We start from the raw sequence: 21988 nt of genomic DNA, 5'->3' as shown, positions 1-21988 counted from the left end.
TGAAGCTTCAACGGGAGGGGGAAAAAAAACAAATCATACTTGACCTGATCATAATCCTGAAAGAAGAGATGTTAGGTAGAAAGTAATGCTCTCACTCCTGGAACCTTCTGTTAAGGAACTAAGAAGGGTCTCAAGATTCCAACTGTAAAATCTCATGAGTGCCTGAATGAAGATGATCTGCTGCTGTAAGAGTGTGCTAATGGGCCTCCCACAAAGAACATTAACAATTTTACTTTAGAAGGTACCTTAAAGCTTCAACAATCATAAAACATTTGTAGCAATCCAAGGCCTCTTAGGTCCCAAGCAAGAATAGATCCAAAAAAATTTCTCACAAACTGCTCTTTTAGTATCTCTTCTTCTATGTTGACTTTATTTTGATATATATGCTGGGACTCTCTGAAGTTTAAAAGTTTATAATCCCCTAATTTATTTATATTTTAATCAAATGTATTTCAGTAACCCCATTATGTTTGAGAGAGAGGAACATTAATAATTTGGACTGTTTGCCTCAATTATTCAGTATAGATATTGTTAGCATCTCTTTTATACTTTAGATTGCCATCACAGTGATTAAAGAAATCAAAATTATTTCCTGCTCAGTTAGGTCAGAAAGTTGTTTCAGAATTTTTATTTGATCCTTCTTCCATTCTTTACTGCATAGCAATAAATATGTTTATATATTTAGTAAAAAGGATAAAATAACCAGGGTACCCCATTATCTTGTGATAAAAAATAAATTGAATTTTGTTCAACTTCATTAATGCAGGTAAAAGTGGTGATAATGTAGCCAGCAGTGTCCAACATGTAACACTGCAGTATGAAGTCATCTGCAACTCTGCTGGGTCACATTCTCAGCTCTCCTGGGAAACTTGGCTGGACAAGTAAGTCTACAGATAGTGTTATACCATTTGGAAATTAGGACAATTACAACATTACTTTAACTCACCAATGGCACAAACATTAAAATACAAGGTTAATCATATTTCTAAATCAACCTAGGTTTTAAAAATGTTTCTGTCATCATAATTTGGTATATCTTCCAAAAAATGTTAACTACAGATTAGATTAACTGTATGTAAAGGCATATAGGTAAAGGTGAAACTAATTTTAAATAGAAATAAGATTAGTATCTTCTCTTTCTACTACTCTATTAATGAAATAAAATTGAGACTGTATCTTTAATAATCAGATGAGATTGTAAACACTACATAGTTATTACTCAACTGATATAGGAAAAAAACTACTCATGAGAATAAGTCAAAGTCCAGTCATACTTTTTTTCTGGCTGTATAGACTACGGTATCAATAAATATATCTGAAATAAAGTGATTTGATTTTTTCCTGTTACTGAAGTTCTTTTATAAAGGTCAACAATTTTTCTTATTCAAATAATGGGGGGGGTGTTATTAGCAATTGTGTGACCATTAGTGACAAATTCAGCTTAAATTAAATTTATAGGACCTGAAAGAAAATTATAATGACAACTCTAAACATCTTTGCAATGAAACGATAAGTTATGTCTTCTCTAGAGTTGCAGGCAGTGTCTGGATTCAAGAATTTTCCCAGCTACCTTTATTTTTGGGGATCATAGACAAGTGACTTCTGAGATCTTTTTCACTGAAATGTTTACCAGTACCTATTATTCAAGGAAGTTAAAAATGGTATTATGTATGTAGCCATATAAAATATGTGCCTGTCATATAATGTTCCATAATGATTTCATAAACTACTAACAAGCAATGTCAATGTATGTCTCTCCATTCCTAGGCATACCAGTAGTATTCCTCATATGTCTGTAAATCAGAAACTATCATTAGGAATAATATTTTAAATTCTTTTACAAAGAAAATGTTTTTTACAAGTTGATATTTAGTAAACATACTTAGAAATAACATTTTATATTAATTATGAAACAGATATCCATCTTTAGACCCTTGTTAAACAATATCACTTTTTAAAAAAGAAAAAATACTACAGAAGATGGGGAAGGATAGAAAAAAACCATTCAATGTGCTATAGATGTGTACAGTGAGGATGGATCCTAGATAACATCCATGATATAAAAGCCAAGTAGAATACCTGCTTTCCACATCCTTCACTTTTCCACCCAGTCTAGAGAAAATAGATAGAACACATTTCTTTACTCTCCTGTACTAATAATACTTAAAGTGGCAAACTGTAGCAAGAGAAAAAGCTATGTCAACTTTTTACAGAATTAAGATGCCACCTTTTCTTGGTGAGAATGACAGAGGATATGGTAAATAGGGAAATGGTGTGGTTATAAAAACAGGATGCCTGAGACCTGATCCAAGAGCCACACATAGGCTGGTACAAGGAAAGGTCTCAACAGATAAGACAGCACTTCAGAAATGAGAAGTAATGTGTCCTTCTTGGCCTTGAGAGTATTTCGAGTCCTCAAAGTAACTCAGGAATTGTTTAAAACTGCTTGAGAAATACTAAAGTCCAAGAAGTCGCTATCAAATATGGTTGGTGATCCAAATTGCCAGTCACTTCCGAGATGCTACAAAGATAGGAACAGCCACATCAGAATTGTTGCTAGCAATGTTATGAAAGAGAACCTGACTTCTATAATTTTGCCATTTTAAAAAATACTCTGGGGTATAGTTGGACATGGAATCTTTAAGGAAAAAGATAAACACATTGACCGAGAAACACTGTTCTTGAATATACCTTCATTTTTCTTCTTCCATTGGAATTTAATGTGCTTAAAAGTCTTTAAGGTAGATGACTTTTTTTTTTACAACTACAGATGTGCTTGAGATATTTGACACAATCTCAGAAACACCTGTGGAAACTGAAGTATGTACAGGATACAAAGCATCACCCACTGATGAATTCTCAGAAGTTTCAGGGAAACTTCATTTTAGACATGCTGGGTCCCTTAGGAGACAACACTACAGTAGGAAAAGAGACTATTTTCACCAGCTCAAATACTATTAGAAGACGGCCTTAGGTCCTTTGCTATTGCCATGACAAAATACCATGAGCAAGGGAAAAGAAAGTATTTAATATGGGAGCTTCCAGTTCCAGAGGCCTAGAGCACATGACCATCAAGGCAGAGAGCATGGCAATAGGCAGGCAGGCATAGTGCTGAAGCAGTAGCTGAGAGGTTACATCTGATCCATGAGCATGAGGCAGGCAGGCAGGCAGAGTAAGAGAGGGGGCAAGAGAGCATGTGCACACTAACCAGGAATGGCATTGGCTTTTGAAACCTCAATGTCCACCCTCAGTGACACATCTTCTCCAACAAGGCCACAGCTTCAAATCCTTCTCAAACATTTCCAGCAACTGGGGATGAAATATTCAACTCTATCAGCCTATGGGTGACATTCACATTCCACTTCATGGTCCCCATAGGCTTGTAGCCATTATGCAAAATACATTTAGTTCAACTTCCAAAGTCTCCAATAGTCTTTCAATATCAAGACTATTTAAAAGTCCAAAGTCTCTTCTGAGATTAGAGGCGATTTCTTAACTGTAAGCCCCTGTAAAATTAAAAGGATATTACATACACCCGACATGCAATGGCACAGAATACACATTACTATTCCAAAGGGAGGAATGGGACACAGTAATGAAATACTATCACTAGCAGGGCAAATTCCAAATCTTGTAGTTGTTAGGATGTCAAAAGGATCAGATGGCTCTGCCCTTCCAGCTTTGTTGACTGCAACACATTTATCTCTTGAACTGGTTCCACTCCCTGTGTGCAGCTGTCCTTGGCAGGTATACTACAGCTCTGTCATCTCCAATATCTTGAGGTCTCCAATACAGTCCAGGCTTCACTTTCATAGCTTCATGCAATGGCCTCTCTTGGCCTCCATGCAGGGACTTCCCTGTCACATTCCTGGCCTCAGAAGCTTTCTTTAATGGTGTAAGAGGACTCCACAAACCCTTTACTCTTGTGTCTTTGAATCTAAAGCCAGACCATGTGGGCAAAGCTGTCAAGTTCTGCTGCCTGCTTGGTAGAGAACCTGGCCTCCTCCTTGGTATTTTATTTAAAAAGCTTTGATTTGTTGCTGCTCTTTAGGAACAGATAAACTTTTCACAAGTTGTAGGATTAGTGCGGTGGGATCTTGCCCAGAGGTTACCACCCCCTTTCTTCCATTTCTCCTTATCTCTTTCAGCACAAACCAAGGTTCCAACATAAAATTTCCTGGTGGTCATTTTCTCTTCAAACCACATGTATATATTTTATTTCTTGTAGCCCTCCTTGTTCTTTTTCATTGTAGATTTGCATAAGAGTGATCACTACTAACCACATAACAGAGTCAATATTTGGCTGTCTTGAAATCTCCTCTGCAAAGGAAATTAATCCAAAACTCTTCAATTTAGCTTCATGGAGATTTTGAGACAAGGGCAAAAGTCAGCCACAATCTTATCCAAAATATTACCAGAACAGCCTGTAGCCAACCTGCTAATATTGTTTCTATCTGAAATCTCTTAAGCTTACACAAAATATTACTAGAGAAGTTGCTAATGTTGTTTCTCTCTGAAATCTTATGAGTTGGTTCACATCACTCTCAGTGCTATTATCTTCTAAGCTCCTACTAGGATAGCTCATTAAAATGCATTTATAGGTTTTAATGTGTAGTGTTCTTAATCCAAAGTCCCAAAGTCTTCCATATCCCTCCAAAAACCAGAATGGCCTGGCTTGTTATAGCAATAAACCACTCCCTGGTACCAACTTCTATTTTAGTTACTTATCTATTGCCCTGACAAAACAGCTATGACCAAGGCAACTTACCAAGGAGAGAATTTAATATGGGGTTTATAGTTATACAGAGATAGGGTTCATAATCATTATGGCAGGGAGCTTGGCAATAGGCAGGCATGGCATTGAGCAGTAGCTGAGAAAATATCTTGAAACACAACCAGAAGGCAAAGCGTATGGATCTCTCTTGTGAAAAGTCGAGCCCCAGTAACATAACTCTTTCAACAATGCCATAACTCCTAATCCTTCCCAAATACTTCTGCCAACTAGGGATCACACATTCAAATATCTGAGCCTATGAGGTCAATCTCCACAATAAGAAAAGTCTTGGTTTTCCTACTGTATTTTTTTATCCTCGCACGGAAGAAACAGAGACAGGCATATTTTTGTGAGTTTGAGGGCAGAATGGCCAATATAGTAAGTTACAAGCCACTAGAGTTACAAGTAAGATGTTATCAATAAATAAATAAATAAATAACCTTGGAATAAATATAAGAAAGGATTTGAAAGGCTTGTTATATAATAAAAATTTTAAGACTGAAAGAAATGAAAGAAAATGGAAAGACTTTACATGCTTATGAATTGGTAGGAACAATACAGCGAAAATGTCCATCCTGCCAAAAATGAATCTGCAGATTCAATGCAATCTGTAATCTCCTTCAAAATCCAATAAAAACAGATTATAGCCTAGGGCCTGGATACAATTCTACGCTCTTATACCTACATCACTTTTAACAGAAGAGCCAAAATTATATGTTGGAAAAAAAGGTAGCATCTTCAATGAAATATGGAAGAATATAGAAATGTAGAATGGACAAAACTATATTCTAAATGGATCAAGGGTCTCAACGTAGGATTCAATACACTAAATCTGCTAGAGAAAAGGGAAGGGGATATACTTCTACTTTTAGATGCAACCACTGACTTTCTGAACAGAACTCTAGTAGTTGCAGGTATTAACTGAGACCCCCTGAAATAAAAAGCTTCAGTACAGCAAAGGATACCATCAGAGTGATGAGACAGTCTACAGAATGAGAAAAATTCTTTACAATCTCATAGAAGGCTATTTTTTTTTTTAGAATATAAAAATAACTCAAACCTAAGCATCAACAAAATAAACTCAAGAATTTTGGCACATAGCTAAGTAAGAGTTCTCAATGACAAAGTACAAGTGGCTTAGAAAAATTTAAAAGCTCTACAATATCTTTTGCCATAAGTGAAATGGAAATTACTGCTACATTGAGGTTTCGTATTACCCAAGTTTGTACTGCTAAAAGTTAAAAAAGAAAAAAGGAGTTGGACAAAAAATGCTAGTGTCGATATGGCGAAAAGAGAACACTCACTCAATTTTGGTGGGAGTGTAAACTGTTACATCCAGTATGGAAATCAGTACAGATGGGCCTCCAAAATATATTGATCATATGACCTAGCTAAAACACTCTTGGGTATATACTCAAAGGACTCTATATCCTATCACAGGGATGCTTGTTCATCCATGTCCATTGCTGCTCTATATTCACAAGAGTCAGGAAATGGAAACAGTCTAGATGTGCATCAACTGATGTGTGGTTAATGATAATGAGGTACACTCGCACTGTGGACTATTATTCAGCTGTTATGAAAAATTAATTCAGGAAATTTACACACATAAAAAAATGGATGGAATCAGAATTTACCGTGAATAAGGCAACCCAGACTTAGAAAGAAAAATATCGCACATTCTTGTTCATATGTGAACTCTCGCTTTGAATTTTCACATATGTGTGTTTAACTTACAGCACTTATAGAAGTTAGAAAAACAGTAAGGGGTCAATGCAGGTACTTTTAAAAGAAGGGACAAAGAATACAGGTGGCATTAAGGGTAATAGAAAATAATGGAACAAGAAGGGTTAAGTGGGTTACGGGCAGGATAGAGGAGAGAATTTTCAGAGAGATAACTAACACCTAAGGACATTTGAAAAAGCCAGATGGAAACCTACAACTGTACAAGTTTCCTGAAATATATACATATATAAAAAGTTCAAATGGGCTTCTCATGGACATGGTAGAATATTAAATAAAAACTTAGTGCCAGGAAAGAGTTACCTCTTTTGAAATGGTTGTTTAGTGGAGCTTCACAGACCATTAAATATTTAAACTGAGGCTACTACTATTGCTCTTAGTTATTACCCAGAATTGATAATAAGAACCTACTTGGTAAAGATACCACATTGGGCATAGAAAAATATAGCGGTTCTGACCTGTAAGCTACTGGCTAGCTTTCATAGTGCTAGATGGTACTAGGTATACTATTAAGAAGAAAAGTAGTCACTGGTCTTACCCAGATCTGAGCCCTGCAAACTACTATAATTATGGTCTGTCAAGATACATCTACTGTTACAATGGTGGTATGACTGGTAGGGAGTAACCAATCATTTTCTGATTGTATTTGAGCCTTCAGAAGATAGAACTCATGTTCGACAGGGCAAGGACCTGAATCTAGATACGTCACAGGTCCTAGTGGAGAACGTACTATTATTCTGCTAAGTAGACATAGTATTAAACTGACTCTTAAAAAGATTTATGCATATATCCCTCAACTCTCCCTAGATAAGTAATTTTGTTTGTTTTTGTTTTTTAGTAGATGGAAAATAGCAGAGACCCATAACTAATCAAGGCATAGAGAATAATTACAGAGTGCTCAGCCTAATTGGGAATCTATACTATATTGTACCCTCAAGGTTTAGGATCATCTCAGAAGAGGGGGCAGAGAGATTGTTATGATCGGGAAAAGTGGATAACTGCAATAAAACAGTATTTTCTAGATATAATTTGGCAATTGTATATATGAACTGACAACAGCTGTGACTTTATGCACAAGATCAAACCAGATAAAAATCCCAGCATGGGTATGAAAGGAGGTCTCACCCCAAATTAAGGAACTACTGGCAATTGATATTTGTGGGGGGAGGGATGCAGCCCTTCACAGCCTATGCTCCATGTATGTAATGCTAGCAGAACTATATGGACTTTGGGTTTAAAGAACAACAATAATAGAGAGTGAACCCATGAAATTGGAAAGGAATAGTAAAAATGTAAGGAGATGGAATGATGTGGGGCTTAATCAACAGACACTAAAAGTATATATGAAATTCTTAAGAAAAATATCTTATTTCCAACAACAGTTCACTTAATTCATGCTATACTGAATAAGCTTCTAACACAAAGTACATGGCCAGCTCTTTTTCATCATACATAGTAATATACAATATTCTGAAATACTTGATTCTTATCCATATCTATGTTTCTTATAACAATTTAAGTGTATCTTTCCATTCTTACCACCAAAGTTGTAAACTTCTTGAAAACATCATTTCTTAGAAGCATAATTTTTCAGAACTATTGCTCATGACCAGATTGTTGTTTTCTCACATTTGCTTGCATTTTCTCTTAGTTTGTAACAATGCAAAGCAGAATAGATGGGCCCATTCTAAGTTGTTTTTTTTTTTTAATCCATAGGAAAAACATGACAATAGTACATTTCTGAAAGGAATGCAGTGCTCAAGTGACCAAAGTAATAAACAAATTGTCAGATATGGGTGAATTTTACTTCCTACACTCAACACTATCAAACGAAGAAGAGCATATATCATAGGTGGTGACTGAGAGTTCTTCAATTCTGTGTGTGTGAATGCTATTTACCTTTAGAGGCTTGCCCAGACTTTCTGGGAACCTTAGATGAGACAGGAGCAGAACGGTGAGGATGCAGAGACAATCGTTTGAGGCTTCTCTTTTCCTTTGGTTCCCCATTTTCTGTTTTTTTTTATTTTAAAAAAAGTACATGTTACAATTACTATAGTCATTTTGTTATATTATCTGTATGGAGAATTTGCTTTAAAGTAATTTGTATACTATAATTTCATCAACCTGACAATTATTATTGGATTATCATACCAGGTTCCCTGAATCTTATTAGGTATTTCTACTAAAATATAATATTAAACACTTGGACCAAAGAGATGGCTCAGCAGCTAAGAGCCCTTATTGCTTTATCAAATCATTAGAGAAGAGGTCCCAGCACCCACATCAGGCAGCTTAAAAATGTCTGTAAGCTCCAAGAGATGATGCCCCTCTTTGGGCTTTGTAGGCACTTTCATTCAAATACATACATACATACATACACACACATACAATCTTATGTTTCTGTGTGTGCATTTTCAATAATTTAGAAGAATTTAGAGAAATATACGCCTATATTTCATATAGCCTACAGACATGGGCACAGATGAACACACACACACACACACACACACACACACACATACACACACACGGGGGTGGGGAGGGAGAGTGAGAGAGAGAGAACACTCTACCACTGAGTTATATATCAGATGACTTACCTTCTATTTTTTTTTCTTTTTTTAAATTAGATATTTTTTAAATTTATATTTCAAATGCTATCCAAAAAGTCCCCTATACCCTCCCCCCGCCATGCTCCCCTACCCACCCACTCCCACTTCTTGGCCCTGGCCTTGCTCTGTACTGGGGCATATAAAGTTTGCAAGACCAATGGGCCTCTCTTCCCAGTGATGGCCAACTAGGCCATCTTCTGCTACATATGCAGCTAGAGTCAAGAGCTCCGGGGTACTGGTTAGTTCATATTGTTGATCCACCTATAGGGTTGCAGACCCCTTCAGATCCTTGGTTGCTTTCTCTAGCTTCTCCATTGGGGGCCCTGTGTTCCATCCTATAGATGACTGTGAGCATCCACTTCTGTATTTGCCAGGCACTGGCATAGCCTCACACGAGACAGCTATATCAGGGTCCTTTCAGCAAAATCTTGCTGGCATATGCAATAGTGTCTGCGTTTGGTGGCTGATTATGGGATGGATCCCCGGGTGGGGCAGTCTCTACCTTCAATTTTTAATAAAGGATCTCACTCACAAAGCTGCCCAGGCTACACCTGAACGCAATCAATACTGTGTCTCATACAGAACTTGGACTACCTTAACTACTTCCGTGTTTGAGTTTAGAGGTCTGTGGGAATAGATATGGCTGTTCAATATTTCCTCACAACTCAGAACCTTTCAAAGAGGCAAACTGAAAATCAAGGAGGATCAGTAATTTTGCCCACAAAGTATAATACTAATTAACAGTATGCACTGGACTAAAATTTAGGTCTGCCAGACTTCATGTCCTTTTAGTATACAGGTTACAGAGCCAGCACTGAAACCCAGGTTTGATAAATTTCAATACCTCATGAGTACTATACTTTCATGCAAGGACATTCTGTATCATAACTTTATTTCAAAATAATGACTTGGCAGTTATACCAGAAGGAAAAACCAGAAAGAGTATTTCAAGTAGGAGATCACTTTACTAAACCAGTGAATGGTCTAATGGGAAGTAGAAAGAAAATGAAGGAACAGACAGGAGAGACTTTGCTAATCATAGTCATATGAAAGAGCAACAAACTTTATTTCCAAAATATTGGCCAGAAAGCTCAGACAGCTTTCTAACTGTAGAGATCGGAAATAAGAATACCACCTTTGGTTCTATAGGACAACATCACACTCATCTTTTTATTCAGCCTTCAGTTTGAGAGTTTTATGGAAGACAGGTAACAAGAGCTAATTTTGAGAATAATATTCTTTATAATTTAAGGGCTCAATAGTCTTTACTTATTTCTTTAGATTAGTAATGTTAAAGATATGCCCTAGCCTAACAGAAAATGTCTATCAATTAGTCACAAAAAAGCAAAACATAATGCAATGGCTTTGATTCTCAAGTTCATTAGGAATACAGTAAGAAATTTGTTTCTCACTTTACGTGAACAAAGTCTAATTATATACATTTTTTTCCGTTAGTTCAGTGTGGCTAAATCCTGAGGAAAGAGAAACTCTGAAATAACCACATTATTTCCTAAGTATAAAATGCAAAATAACATATTATGAGTCAGCAGATAAAAACACTTGCTGTGCAAGCCTGGTGATCTGAGTTCAATTCTTAAAACCCATGCAAATATGGAAGGAGAGAACTGACTCCATAAACTTAATTTCTGACCTCCACCTGTGCACTGCTTCCAACCTCCACATATTCATACACATATGTGAACCGCGCATGTGTGCACACACACACACTTTCTTAAATGTTTAGTATATATATTTTAAAAAGGTCTATTTTCTTACCTGGTTTGCTTTGATCAGTGTTTGTATCTGGGGTAGGAACTTGAGCCTCACGTCTGAAAGGCTGGCTACTCAAAAAGTTATCACACTGCAGGCTTTGGCAGAAATTTTCAAGAAAGCGAAGTGCAAATGATGCACTATTCACTGGAGGGAGCTGAACAGTATGAACTTTCCCATCAAAGAAGGCTATGAAGTAGGAAAGCAATGGCAGTCATCAGTCATTTTGTAGAAATACAGTAACAGAAGAATCAATTCAGGAAGTGTGCTTTAAGTTTACTTTTGGGTTTTGAAACTTAAAAGGCATTGACAGCAATTTCTATTTAAAATATTTACAAACAAGATTTAAAAAAAATGGCTTGATTTACAGTAATCTTTCTACTCTAAACATCCCATGAGTGCAAAGGTTATAGTATAAAATCACGGTAGACACCAGCTACAAATTACCTCTCTCCTACTCCATTTAAAAAAAAATATTTATGGTGCTTGAGACTAAACTCAGGGCTTTGCACATGCAAGGGGCATACACTATGAGCTACAATCTTTAGCCTTTTTACTTAACCTCCACAAGGTTTCTTTTTGAGTCACACTGTTCTGTACCTTTTATTAAAATTTATAGTATTATACTGACATGAATTATCTATTTTGGTTTTTGTGTGACATAGGATTTGTCCTGTCTACAGGAAGTACAGGGACAAAGATTGAGCACAGATTGAGGGACTGACCAACCAGTATCTGGGCCAATTTGAGATCCATCCCAAGAGCAAGAACACTGACACTATTAATAATACTTAGTTCTGCTATAGACAGAAACCTAGCATAACTGTCCTCTGAGAGATGCAAAGACACACAAGCAAACATCACATAGAGCTCAGGAAGTCTTGTGTAAGAGTTTGGGGAAGGATTGAGGAACCCTGAGGGGATGGGGACTCCACAAGAAGACCAACAGAGTCAATTCAACTATTCTGGGCCCCAGGGGGCTTCCATGGACTGAGCCACCAACAAATGAGCATACAAGGGCTGGATCCAGGCCTCTTGCACATATGTAGCAGATGTACAGCTTGGTCTTGATCAGGTTCTCCCAACAACTTGGGGCTTACCCTGACTTTGTTGCTTACCTGTGGATCCTGTCCCCATAATTAGACTTTCTTGGCTATCCTCAGTGTGACAACATATACCTAGTCCTGCAGTGACTTGAGGTACCAGGGTGGGTTGGTACTAATGGGGGAACTCACCCTTCTCTGAGGTAAAGCCTAAGATAGGGGTAGGAGCTCTGTGAGGAAGGGCCTGGAAGGGGTGCGGCTATGACTGGAATTTAGAGTGAACAAATAAATTAATTAATGGAAAAAGAATTAGGTTAGCATACCAGTTATCATTTCTCCTCCTCTATTATCTGTTTTAAGAAATAGAAACACATCCTTGGCCTGAAAGGCACAATTGACACAGGCCTGCACAATCCGCTGGAGAATGACATTCACAGGGCCTGGACCGAAGTGGTTAGGTAGTTGCTGAACCTTCTGTGGATCCAGGAAGGGGCCATAATCTCCATGTTTATTTATATACACACAAACTTAAGAGAAAATATATATTAATAATTAGATGAGTTAAGATTAATTTTGTGAAAATATTACATAATTGCCATATCATACTCATGACTTCATTTAAAGGAAACTTAAATATAGTTCAGATTCATGACCATGTCTGCTACTGAAAGCATGCAGATATAGTAACATGTTTATGTGAAAGTAATAAACATGCAAATAGTAAAAAAAAATGTTTACACAACATTTTATAATACTATTCAAATGGATTATATAAAATTTATGATTGAGAAGACTTGGGCATCATAAAATCATTTTTAGTTTATTATACAACAAATGTTACAAAAATGAAAGAGTAGTCTCATGTCTTTCTTTAAATTTAGATGTTTCCCCTAACTTCTCCTAGAGTTCTACCCACCCTACTTCACTGTGCAAAAAACATGCATTCCCTTTGAAAACTGGGATTTCTTGGCTATCCTCAGTGTGACAACATATACCTAGTCTTGCAGTGACTTGAGGTACCAGGGTAGGTTGGTACTAATGGGGGACCTCACCCTTCTCAGAGGTGAAGTCTAAGAAAGCTAGGGGTAGGAACTGTGTGAGGAAGGGCCTGGGAGGAGGGGCATCATCCTTATTCACTTATAACTATCTTCTACATCACCAACAGTGTATGTCAATTGCATTTTCTAAAATAATCAAGTGACTTGAGGATGTAATAGTAAATTCTAATGACATGAATTTTAAATATCAAAAGAAAAATGTTCTTTCTTTATATGCCTAGGCTTGTTGAGAAAATTTTAGACTTTTTTCTTTGTACAAAAATTTCTCATTTATAATCATGGTATTAGTGAAGATATTTTCATCACAAAAATCAACTGCAAAACAATGTATACTAAAAAAAATACAGGTTTACTTTTCTTAAAACAAGAACATTTTAGCGTATTTTAATTTGTACTGAAAAACTTCACTGTGTTGAAATATGTGACAATTTGACTTGGCCCAACAGTTGGAGGAAGGATAGGCTCTGTCACAAAAAAATGAAATCATGATTAAACATTCAACCCAAGGTACTAATGTTACATATACACCCAGGAAGTGAAGGAAAGACTTCACAAAGGAAGGACTTCAATATTCTGCCATCTGTCTACTGCACATGTCCAACACCCCTGGAGGAAATCACTGGGACTAAAATAGTAATATAAACATACTGAGATAACTTGTTGATGGGATACAAGTCTGAGCATAAAATGCATGTATAGCTTCATATACATGTTATACACAGAGCCTGGAGGTGGCTTTATACAATAATTTGGGGGCACTTGTGTTTTGATTGCAACCCATCTTATCAAGTCAGATGGGTTTTACTTCATGTCAGTACTCCAAAGTTTCAGATTTTAAATTCTTGGATTAGATAGATTAACTTGTATTCATTAAAAATGAGAAAAAATAAAAATGAGGTGTACAAAAATAGACTTTGAAAAACAATTAATATTTTGAAAAATAATTTCCTTTAAGTGAGAAAGAAAAATTGTAAGTAGGAAGAAATATAAGAGTATAAGAGTAGTAATTAAGGATATAAAGAATAGGACATACTTTTTTTTAAACAGGAAGGGGGATGGAGAGATGGTTCAAATGGTGAAGAGCACTCGCTGCTGTTTCCAGGGGTCATGAGTTTGCTTCCTAGCATTCACATGGTAGCTTACAATTGTCTATTAGCTGTAGTCCCAGGGGATCAGACATCTTATTCTGGGAACTAGATATACACACATGGTCCAGAGATACAAGTATAGGCAAAAAGCTCATATAGGAAAATAGGAAAAAATTTTAAAAATGTATAGGAGTTGATAAAAAAGGATTTGGTTGGGTCTGTGCTCTTTCAAATGTATAAAAAATAAAATCACTAGGTCCTTTGACAGAAAAATTTGTTTTCAAAAAGCATGAGTTACCTTGGAAAACACATAATAAAAAATGATAAAATATTGTGAAAAGAAAGAATTTAATAATGCCACATTCAAAATGTGAGATATTGATTTTGAGGTGACATGGATTTAAATAGACAAGTTTTGCCTAACATTAAACTGAACTATCAGTATACCAAAAAGTATTAGTATTTTACGTATTTCCAGGACTTCAACAATACTGAAATTAGTGCTGAAAAATATGTAAATTTTATCACTGTTTTGAAAACACTAACTTACCTGTAGACATCACTATTTTAGATGGCCCCGCAGAAGTCTTATTAGATGAAGAACTTTTTATCAGTGTACTTAAAGAAGCTGAAGATGTAGAAGAAATAACTGGAATACTTTTTTCCTGTTAAAAATAAAAGGTATGAAGAATACAGTTATATACAAGTATATGTTTTCAAATGCATTAAAAAGTATTTCACGTATGCAATAGTGTCTGCGTTTGGTGGCTGATTATGGGATGGACCCCCAGGTGGGGCAGTATCTAGATGGTCCATCCTTGCCAACAAGATTTTGCTGAAGGGACCCTGATATAGCTGTCTCTTGTGAGACTATGCCATGGCCTGGCAAACACAGAAGTGGATGCTCACAGTCATCTATAGGATGGAACACAGGGCCCCCAATGAAGGAGGTAGAGAAAGTACCCAGGGAGCTGAAGGGGTCTGCAACACTAAAGGAGGAACAGCAATATGAACTAACCAGTACCCCCAGGGCTCTTGTCTCTAGCTGCATATGTAGCAGAGGATGGCCTAGTTGGCTATCATTGGGAAGAGAGGCCCCTAGGTCTTGCAAACTTTATATGCCCCAGTACAGGAGAAAGCCAGGGCCAAGTGGGAGTGAGTGGGTAGGGGAGCAGAGCAGGGGGGGGGGGTATAGGGGACTTTTTGGATAGCATTTGAAATGTAAATGAAGAAAATATCTAATAAAAAAGAATTGTGATGGGAAAAAAAGTATTTCACATAAAATTTCAAGTTCATTGTTTCTTACCATTAACATATTATTGTTACTGGTTTAGAACAACCTGGTCATATGCTTTATCATAATATATTTACAAATATTTCATACTAATTTTTATAAAATTTAGATGTGTTAAATAGAAATAACAATATCTTAAAAACAAGATGATACTATTTTCTTCCATGTGTTAAGCATTCACTGAAATAAAGATTATACTGATATACCACTGAGATACTAGATATGCAAGATAATATTGCTGAGATTTTTGCCTTTATATTTAGTATGCACATTGTATAGACATTATATATTTGAATCATTTCAAAATTGCATTTTAATATCTCAGCATTTTAGTTTATAATCTATTAATGTTTAATGTAACTATTATTATATTTGGGTCTGAGTAAACCATTTTATTATGTGGTTTTTGATTGTTTCATTCTTTTTGTTGTTCTTATTCTACTCATCCTATCTTTTGAGGGATTATTTGAATAATTAAAATCCATTATATATACTTAGTATTTTTTACATTAGAATAAAAGTTCATTCATAACTTTCCATACTTTGCATATAAAAATTCATATTGTACCATATTATATAAAATGTTAAACTTATATAGATCCTTATCCTTCACACCCAGGCTTTCATAATGCAACTAGTTTATGCATTTATATCTAAAATATAAACCTAACAATGATTGTATAAATTTTTCTTCAGTATTTTCTTGCCCGAATCTATCCTTCCCTCTTTTCTTCCTGACTAACTACACGTTAAAAAATCTCAACTTAGTCTTTCTTAGTTTTTAATAGTTTCAGTTTTTCATATTAGATTCTCTTTTATTCTCCAAGACATGTACTTTTTATTCTTGCCTCACCAGTCAATATTAGTTAAGTTTGTCTAGTGATAATTTTACTTTACATACTACTCCTACTTGACTCCCAACTCCAGCTCCCCTCCCTTCCTTGTTTTAGTTCCTGCCTTGACTGGCTTTGATGATGCACTGTGATACAGAAGTGTAAGTTCTTCATAAGTTGCTTTTGTTTCATCAAAATAGAAAACCTAACTAAGACAAAAAGAATATTATACGTTTGATACCCGAAAAAAAAAACAAAAACAGAAAAAAAACCACCTTAGCATAGTCTTAGTAAATTGCTAAACTGAATTTAAAAACAGTGTAATATAGAGACTTACAATACAAATTAGCATGAAATATGACTAACCTTTTTTCCAGACTTTCCACCCTTTTTCTTTGGTAGGACAATTTTAATAGTAATGCCCTTCTTAGGGGATGAAGTATTTCCAGTAGACTTAGATTTTCCTGCTTTCTTGCTTGTCTTTGGTACTGGTTGCACACTTGTTTTCCGTGGAGACTTCCTTGAAGTTTGAGCCCCTTTGGAGGTGGATTTTGTTTTCCCGGAGGTAGAAGACTTTGGTTGTTCAGAGGAAGAAGGTGGTGTTTTCTCTGTACTGCTCACACTAAGAGCTGAGAAAAGAGCTTAGCAACAAAAATTAAAGAAAATGATGTAGTCAAACATTATCTTATGACAGATTATTGTTAAAACTTCCCAAAGATTATTCATGAAAATTATTTTAAACAAGATCCAAACTAGCAAAATTAGAAATAAAAAGGAGAATCATAAAGCTCTACTTTAAAAAAAAATCTATATTTTACTAAACTAAAAATTCTAAAAGAAATCAACACATTTTTTGAAATATGTAATCAATGTTAAATCAAGATAAAGCAAATATAATTTAAATAGATTCATAACCCACAATGAGATATAAGAAGTAACTAAAAATCTATCGGGCTGGGCGTGGTGGCACACTCCTTTAATCCCAGCACTTGGGATGCAGACGCAGGTGGATCTCTGAGTTTAAGGCCAGCCTGGTCTACAGAGTGAGTTCCAGGATAGCCAGGAATACACACAGAAACCCTGTCTCGAAAAATCAAAACAAAACAAAACAAAACACAAAAAGAAAAAAGAAAAATTCTATCAACTAAGTAGACATGTTGAACAATGGAATAAGGTTAAAAACCTGAACATAAGTATAAACAGTTACAAGCATTTTTTTTTCGGAAATACAGCAATGGGGATATGATATGGAACCTAAAGAGGCTACCTCCTGTAGCCAGGCAGGACCCCAAGGGAAGGGATAATGACAACAACCCACCCACAACATTTCTGAACAAAATATTTTCCTCTCTACCAAGAAATACAGGGATAAAAATAGAGCAGAGACTGAGAGAATGACCAATGAAGAACTGGCCCAACTTGAGACCCATTCCATGGGCAAACACTCACTGGGCACAGCAAACGACTTTTTGAGAAAGATCCAGTAGGTCATACATTAAAAGGAAAATTAATAAATGGGATGACATGAAGCTAAGAAGCTTCTGTACAGCAAAGGACATAATGATTTGGGCAAAAAGGACCAGAAAATGCCAAGAAACGCATTACCAGCTGTAGATATGACAGAGGGATAGCATATCTAGAATATACAAAGAACTAAAAAAAAAGCTAGCCACCAAGAAAACAATTACCCCCCCTTTTTTTTTAAAAAAAGGGAGGATATAGAACAGAATGAAAATCTGTTCTATATTTTCTGCCAAGAAACCCTTTGAAAATGATCAACATTCACATACACCAGGAAAACACATAAAGTCTTACCTTACCCTAGCCAGAATGGCCAAGATTAATAATACAAATGACAGCTTATGCTTGTCATGGCAAGGAGGTAGAGTAAGGAGAATACTCACCCACTGCTGGTGGAAGCACAAACTTGTAAGGCTACTATTTAAATCAGTGTGGTAGTCCCTCAAAAAGATGGAAATCTATCTATCTCAAGCTCTAACTATGCCAGTCTTGGATATATACTCAAAGGACTCTACATCCTACTCCACAGATCCCTACAGCTCTAGTCATAATACCTACTACAAAGATCACTACAACTTTAGTCATAATACCACACCACATATTATGTCAGGGAATGTGGAAAAAAACAACTGATATACAAAAGGAAGCTTCATTTCAACTGGCTATGGCTTAGAGTATGAAAAGATGATATACACACTACCAGAGAAGAAAAGTGACCACAATCTCAACAAACTGAGCAATAACCACCTCTCTGCAAGATATATCCACTGGCACATTAGTGACATAATTTGGGGGGTTAATCAAATAATATTGGGGTTCTATCTTATGGAATCCAAAATTAATGTTGGTAATAAGGCGAAGTATCTGTGACAAGATAGGTCAAATGTCCTAGGTAAAATCCTACTAGCATCATTCCGGTAAGTGGACACAGTATATAAAATGACTTGTAATGAATGGCATACTTGTATTGATTAGTAATGATCAATCATCACTGTGATTTCCTCCACCCTCTGAGAGAAGCTTCTTCTAGTGGTAATTAGTAGAGACCTACAATATGACCACTTGCAGAGAGTAAGAGACTTTGGAGTATTCAGTCATAAATGAGATATCTGTATCACTCCCATGACCTCAAAATACAGTTATCTATGTGTAAAATCGGACAGAAAAATTATAAACAGTGGTAGAAAAGGAATTTAATGAATGAGTATTTTTAGGAAACAACAGAGAAGCACACTTGCAAACTAACAAAGAAAATGACACAATACACAGGACCTACACAAGCTCAAGCCAGATAAAATACCAGCATGGATGAGGTAAAGTAGATACAAAGCCCAAGCCCTTAGCTAAGAATCTATATTCAAAATTGATAGCTGCTATTAAAGAAAAAAATTTTTTTTCAATAGACTGACAGGGTGCATATCAACTACACTCTATGGCAGGGACAATGTTCAGTAGTATGTAAACACAAATTAGGCACCTTTAAGAAAACATTTCCTATTTGTTAAGAAAGAGAAGGAACATGATATCCTATACAAATCAAGATAAAGACAGATATTGGAAGAGTTGGAGGAAACACAGTAAGATTAAAATATAAGGTATGAATTTTTAACAAATCATTAAAAATAAAACCTTATTTTAAACAAAAATGCTAGTGAAAATGAAATTTTAGGTACAATAATTTTTCATAATCAGGAAACAATTTAATTCTCTAAAAAGACAAATTTATTAAAACAGCCAACAAATTTGATTTAAAACCAATTTTTATCCATTTATCACTGTGCTACATCTTGTATGTTTTCTTAAAACAAAAACCCACTTCTAAAAGCATTATGCTATTATTCAACAGTGAGGAATCATCTTGAAAAACAATATAAAAAAAAACAAACAAAGCAAAACAATCACCTGGCATTGCTTCTTCATCAGCTAAAAACTGGGCTTGATCTTTCCGAGATTTGGTGACTCTTTTGCCCTTGGTTTTTTTTTCAGCTTTGTTGAGTTATGAAATGAAAACAAAAATTGTGTACATTTAAAGCTAGAATACATTATCTTCCACTCTACATGCTAAATAACAAAGCTTCTAATGCAACATACTCTTGGAAGGGATCACATTATGCTTACATGATGTGTAACAATGCACAGGATGATGTGATAACTCTAAGAATGCAGTAGTAGCATGCATACCTCCAGCAGTAACAAAAAAAGCTCTTTTCTTGGACATAGAATCTACTCAATATGAGGGAAAACATGTCTGGTATTGGAAACACAGTTTTAAATTTTGTGTTAGGAAAGTGATGGTTATTAGAGGGACTATCTTCAACCACTAATTTAACTAAAGAATGATAGGCCATAACAAAAATCTATCTGTCTTTATACAAATAATTATAGTCTTCACTCTTCATCTAGAAAATGTGGCATACATAGGGACCATTAGGATAGACTACAACCAATGAAAACAGAGAATGGAGGAAAGCAGTCAGCATGAATATATCTAAAGAGCACTCCTTCACGTAAGGGAACATTGACCAATAAGAGGCAGAAATCCTGTACAAAGCAAGAAGGCGAAGGAGTTTGCTCTAAAACTGTGTTTCCTAGTAATAAAGAGAAATACATATAAAACCTCATCAACATCACTGCACAAACATGAACTAAACAAGAATAATACCAATACATATACAAACTGGACAGAGAAATGCTCATAAGGCCTCAACTTCACACAAAGGACTATACAAAACTGAAGAAAGCTGGGAAACGGAGATGGAATACACAGGAAAGAGGACAATTCACTGTCTGGTGTGAAAAATCCACCTAGCCCATGTAAACATACATACAGGTACCTTTTTCCAGACTAAATAAGTTATATTTAGGACTGTATATGTACACATATATTTTTGAATATAAGCACTGAAAATTAGTGACAAAAGAGCCCATAAACTGTCAGAGAGATGGAGGGGTATATAGAAGGCTTCCAGGAGGAAAGGGAAGGGAGAATTATTGAATTTAAATTATAATTTCAAACACGACAGTTTTATCTTTCAACATGAAATAAAAAGGATGAACTTATAATAAGAGTCAAATTTAACTTAGCACAGGAAAAAATTCGATGAATTTATCATTTTGCTACTTTTTGTATTTGTTTTCCTATAAAAAATTAAGTATTTCTATCAGAAAATATACCATTTTTCAATCTACAAAAATCATCTTGTAAAGTAATATGGAAAAGAAAAGTGTGGCAATCACCGGGACCTACTACTTCAAAGAGAAATGGTATGGCTTGATCTTTAGAAGGCTTGGTGACTCTTTTGCCCTTGGGTTTTTTCTCAGCTTTGTTGAGGTATGATATAAAAAAAGAGTATGCACATTTAAAGCTAGAACATGCTATATTTTGATACATATGACAAATAATAAACCCCTTAATATAAATTAGTCATGGAAAGTTCTCACTTTGCTTTGATGGGATGTACAAATGAAAACCAAGTCATGGTAACTCTTAGGATGAAGTAACAGTACACATACCTTGAAAGTAACCAACAGTTCTCTACTTGGACTTAAGACCCATTCTACAAGAGGGACAGCATACCTGGCACTGGAAACCCAGTTAAAACTCTGTATAGGGATGTTATGGGTTTTAGAAGCAAATCTACAACTAATTTGCTAAACCAGAATAATCCCTAACATCCTTCTATAAACACTTTCTTTACACCCAAAGGTAACCATAGTCTTTAGTCTTCAATGGGGAAATATCTGACTGCCAAAGACTTGATTACAATTAAAGGCAACCAAGAAAAACGGAGTGGTGAAGCACAACCAGAATGGATACATTAACAGAACACTCCTGTACATAATGTAAGACTACACTGCCTCAGGAACTAAGATCATAATTGCTAGAGAGTCTAGAAGTTTGCTCTAAGACTTTGTCTCCTTATTAGTATCATCACCAAATCTCACAAATAAAATCTCACAAATGTCACTGCCCAAAAGTGAGCTGAATGAAAATCAATGAATCAATCATTCTCTGTCACACATGCACCAACATGTGCAAGCATGTGTGCAGCGTGCGCACACACACGAACACACATACCTAGACAGAGAAAAGCCCATGCAGACTTAAAGTTACACAAAGGACTATATAAATTACCACAGATGGAGAAACCAAAGTACTCCATATAACAAAACCAAATTCACACAACATCTTTCCACGAATCCAGCCCTTCAAAGGATAATAACAAAAAAAAAAAAAAAAAAAAAAAAAAAAAAA

General features: G+C 35.6%; 1 protein-coding gene across 1 annotated transcript in view; it reads right to left on the bottom strand.

Moving 5' to 3' along the window:
- Positions 1 to 21988, bottom strand: part of Scml2 (Scm polycomb group protein like 2) — a 90730-nt gene that overhangs the window by 1596 nt on the left and 67146 nt on the right. Inside the window, exons 16-21 of the mRNA XM_021153348.2 lie at positions 19636 to 19719; positions 16579 to 16853; positions 14636 to 14750; positions 12263 to 12466; positions 10903 to 11085; positions 8417 to 8527 (exon numbers count right to left, since the gene is read on the bottom strand). Of these exons, the coding sequence (XP_021009007.1) occupies positions 8417 to 8527; positions 10903 to 11085; positions 12263 to 12466; positions 14636 to 14750; positions 16579 to 16853; positions 19636 to 19719 (972 nt within the window). The remainder of the gene's footprint in view (positions 1 to 8416; positions 8528 to 10902; positions 11086 to 12262; positions 12467 to 14635; positions 14751 to 16578; positions 16854 to 19635; positions 19720 to 21988) is intronic.

This window comes from Mus caroli, chromosome X (genome assembly GCF_900094665.2).
Source record: "Mus caroli chromosome X, CAROLI_EIJ_v1.1, whole genome shotgun sequence".
Taxonomy (NCBI): Eukaryota; Metazoa; Chordata; class Mammalia; order Rodentia; family Muridae; genus Mus; species Mus caroli.
This window is presented reverse-complemented; position numbering and strand designations above follow the sequence as displayed.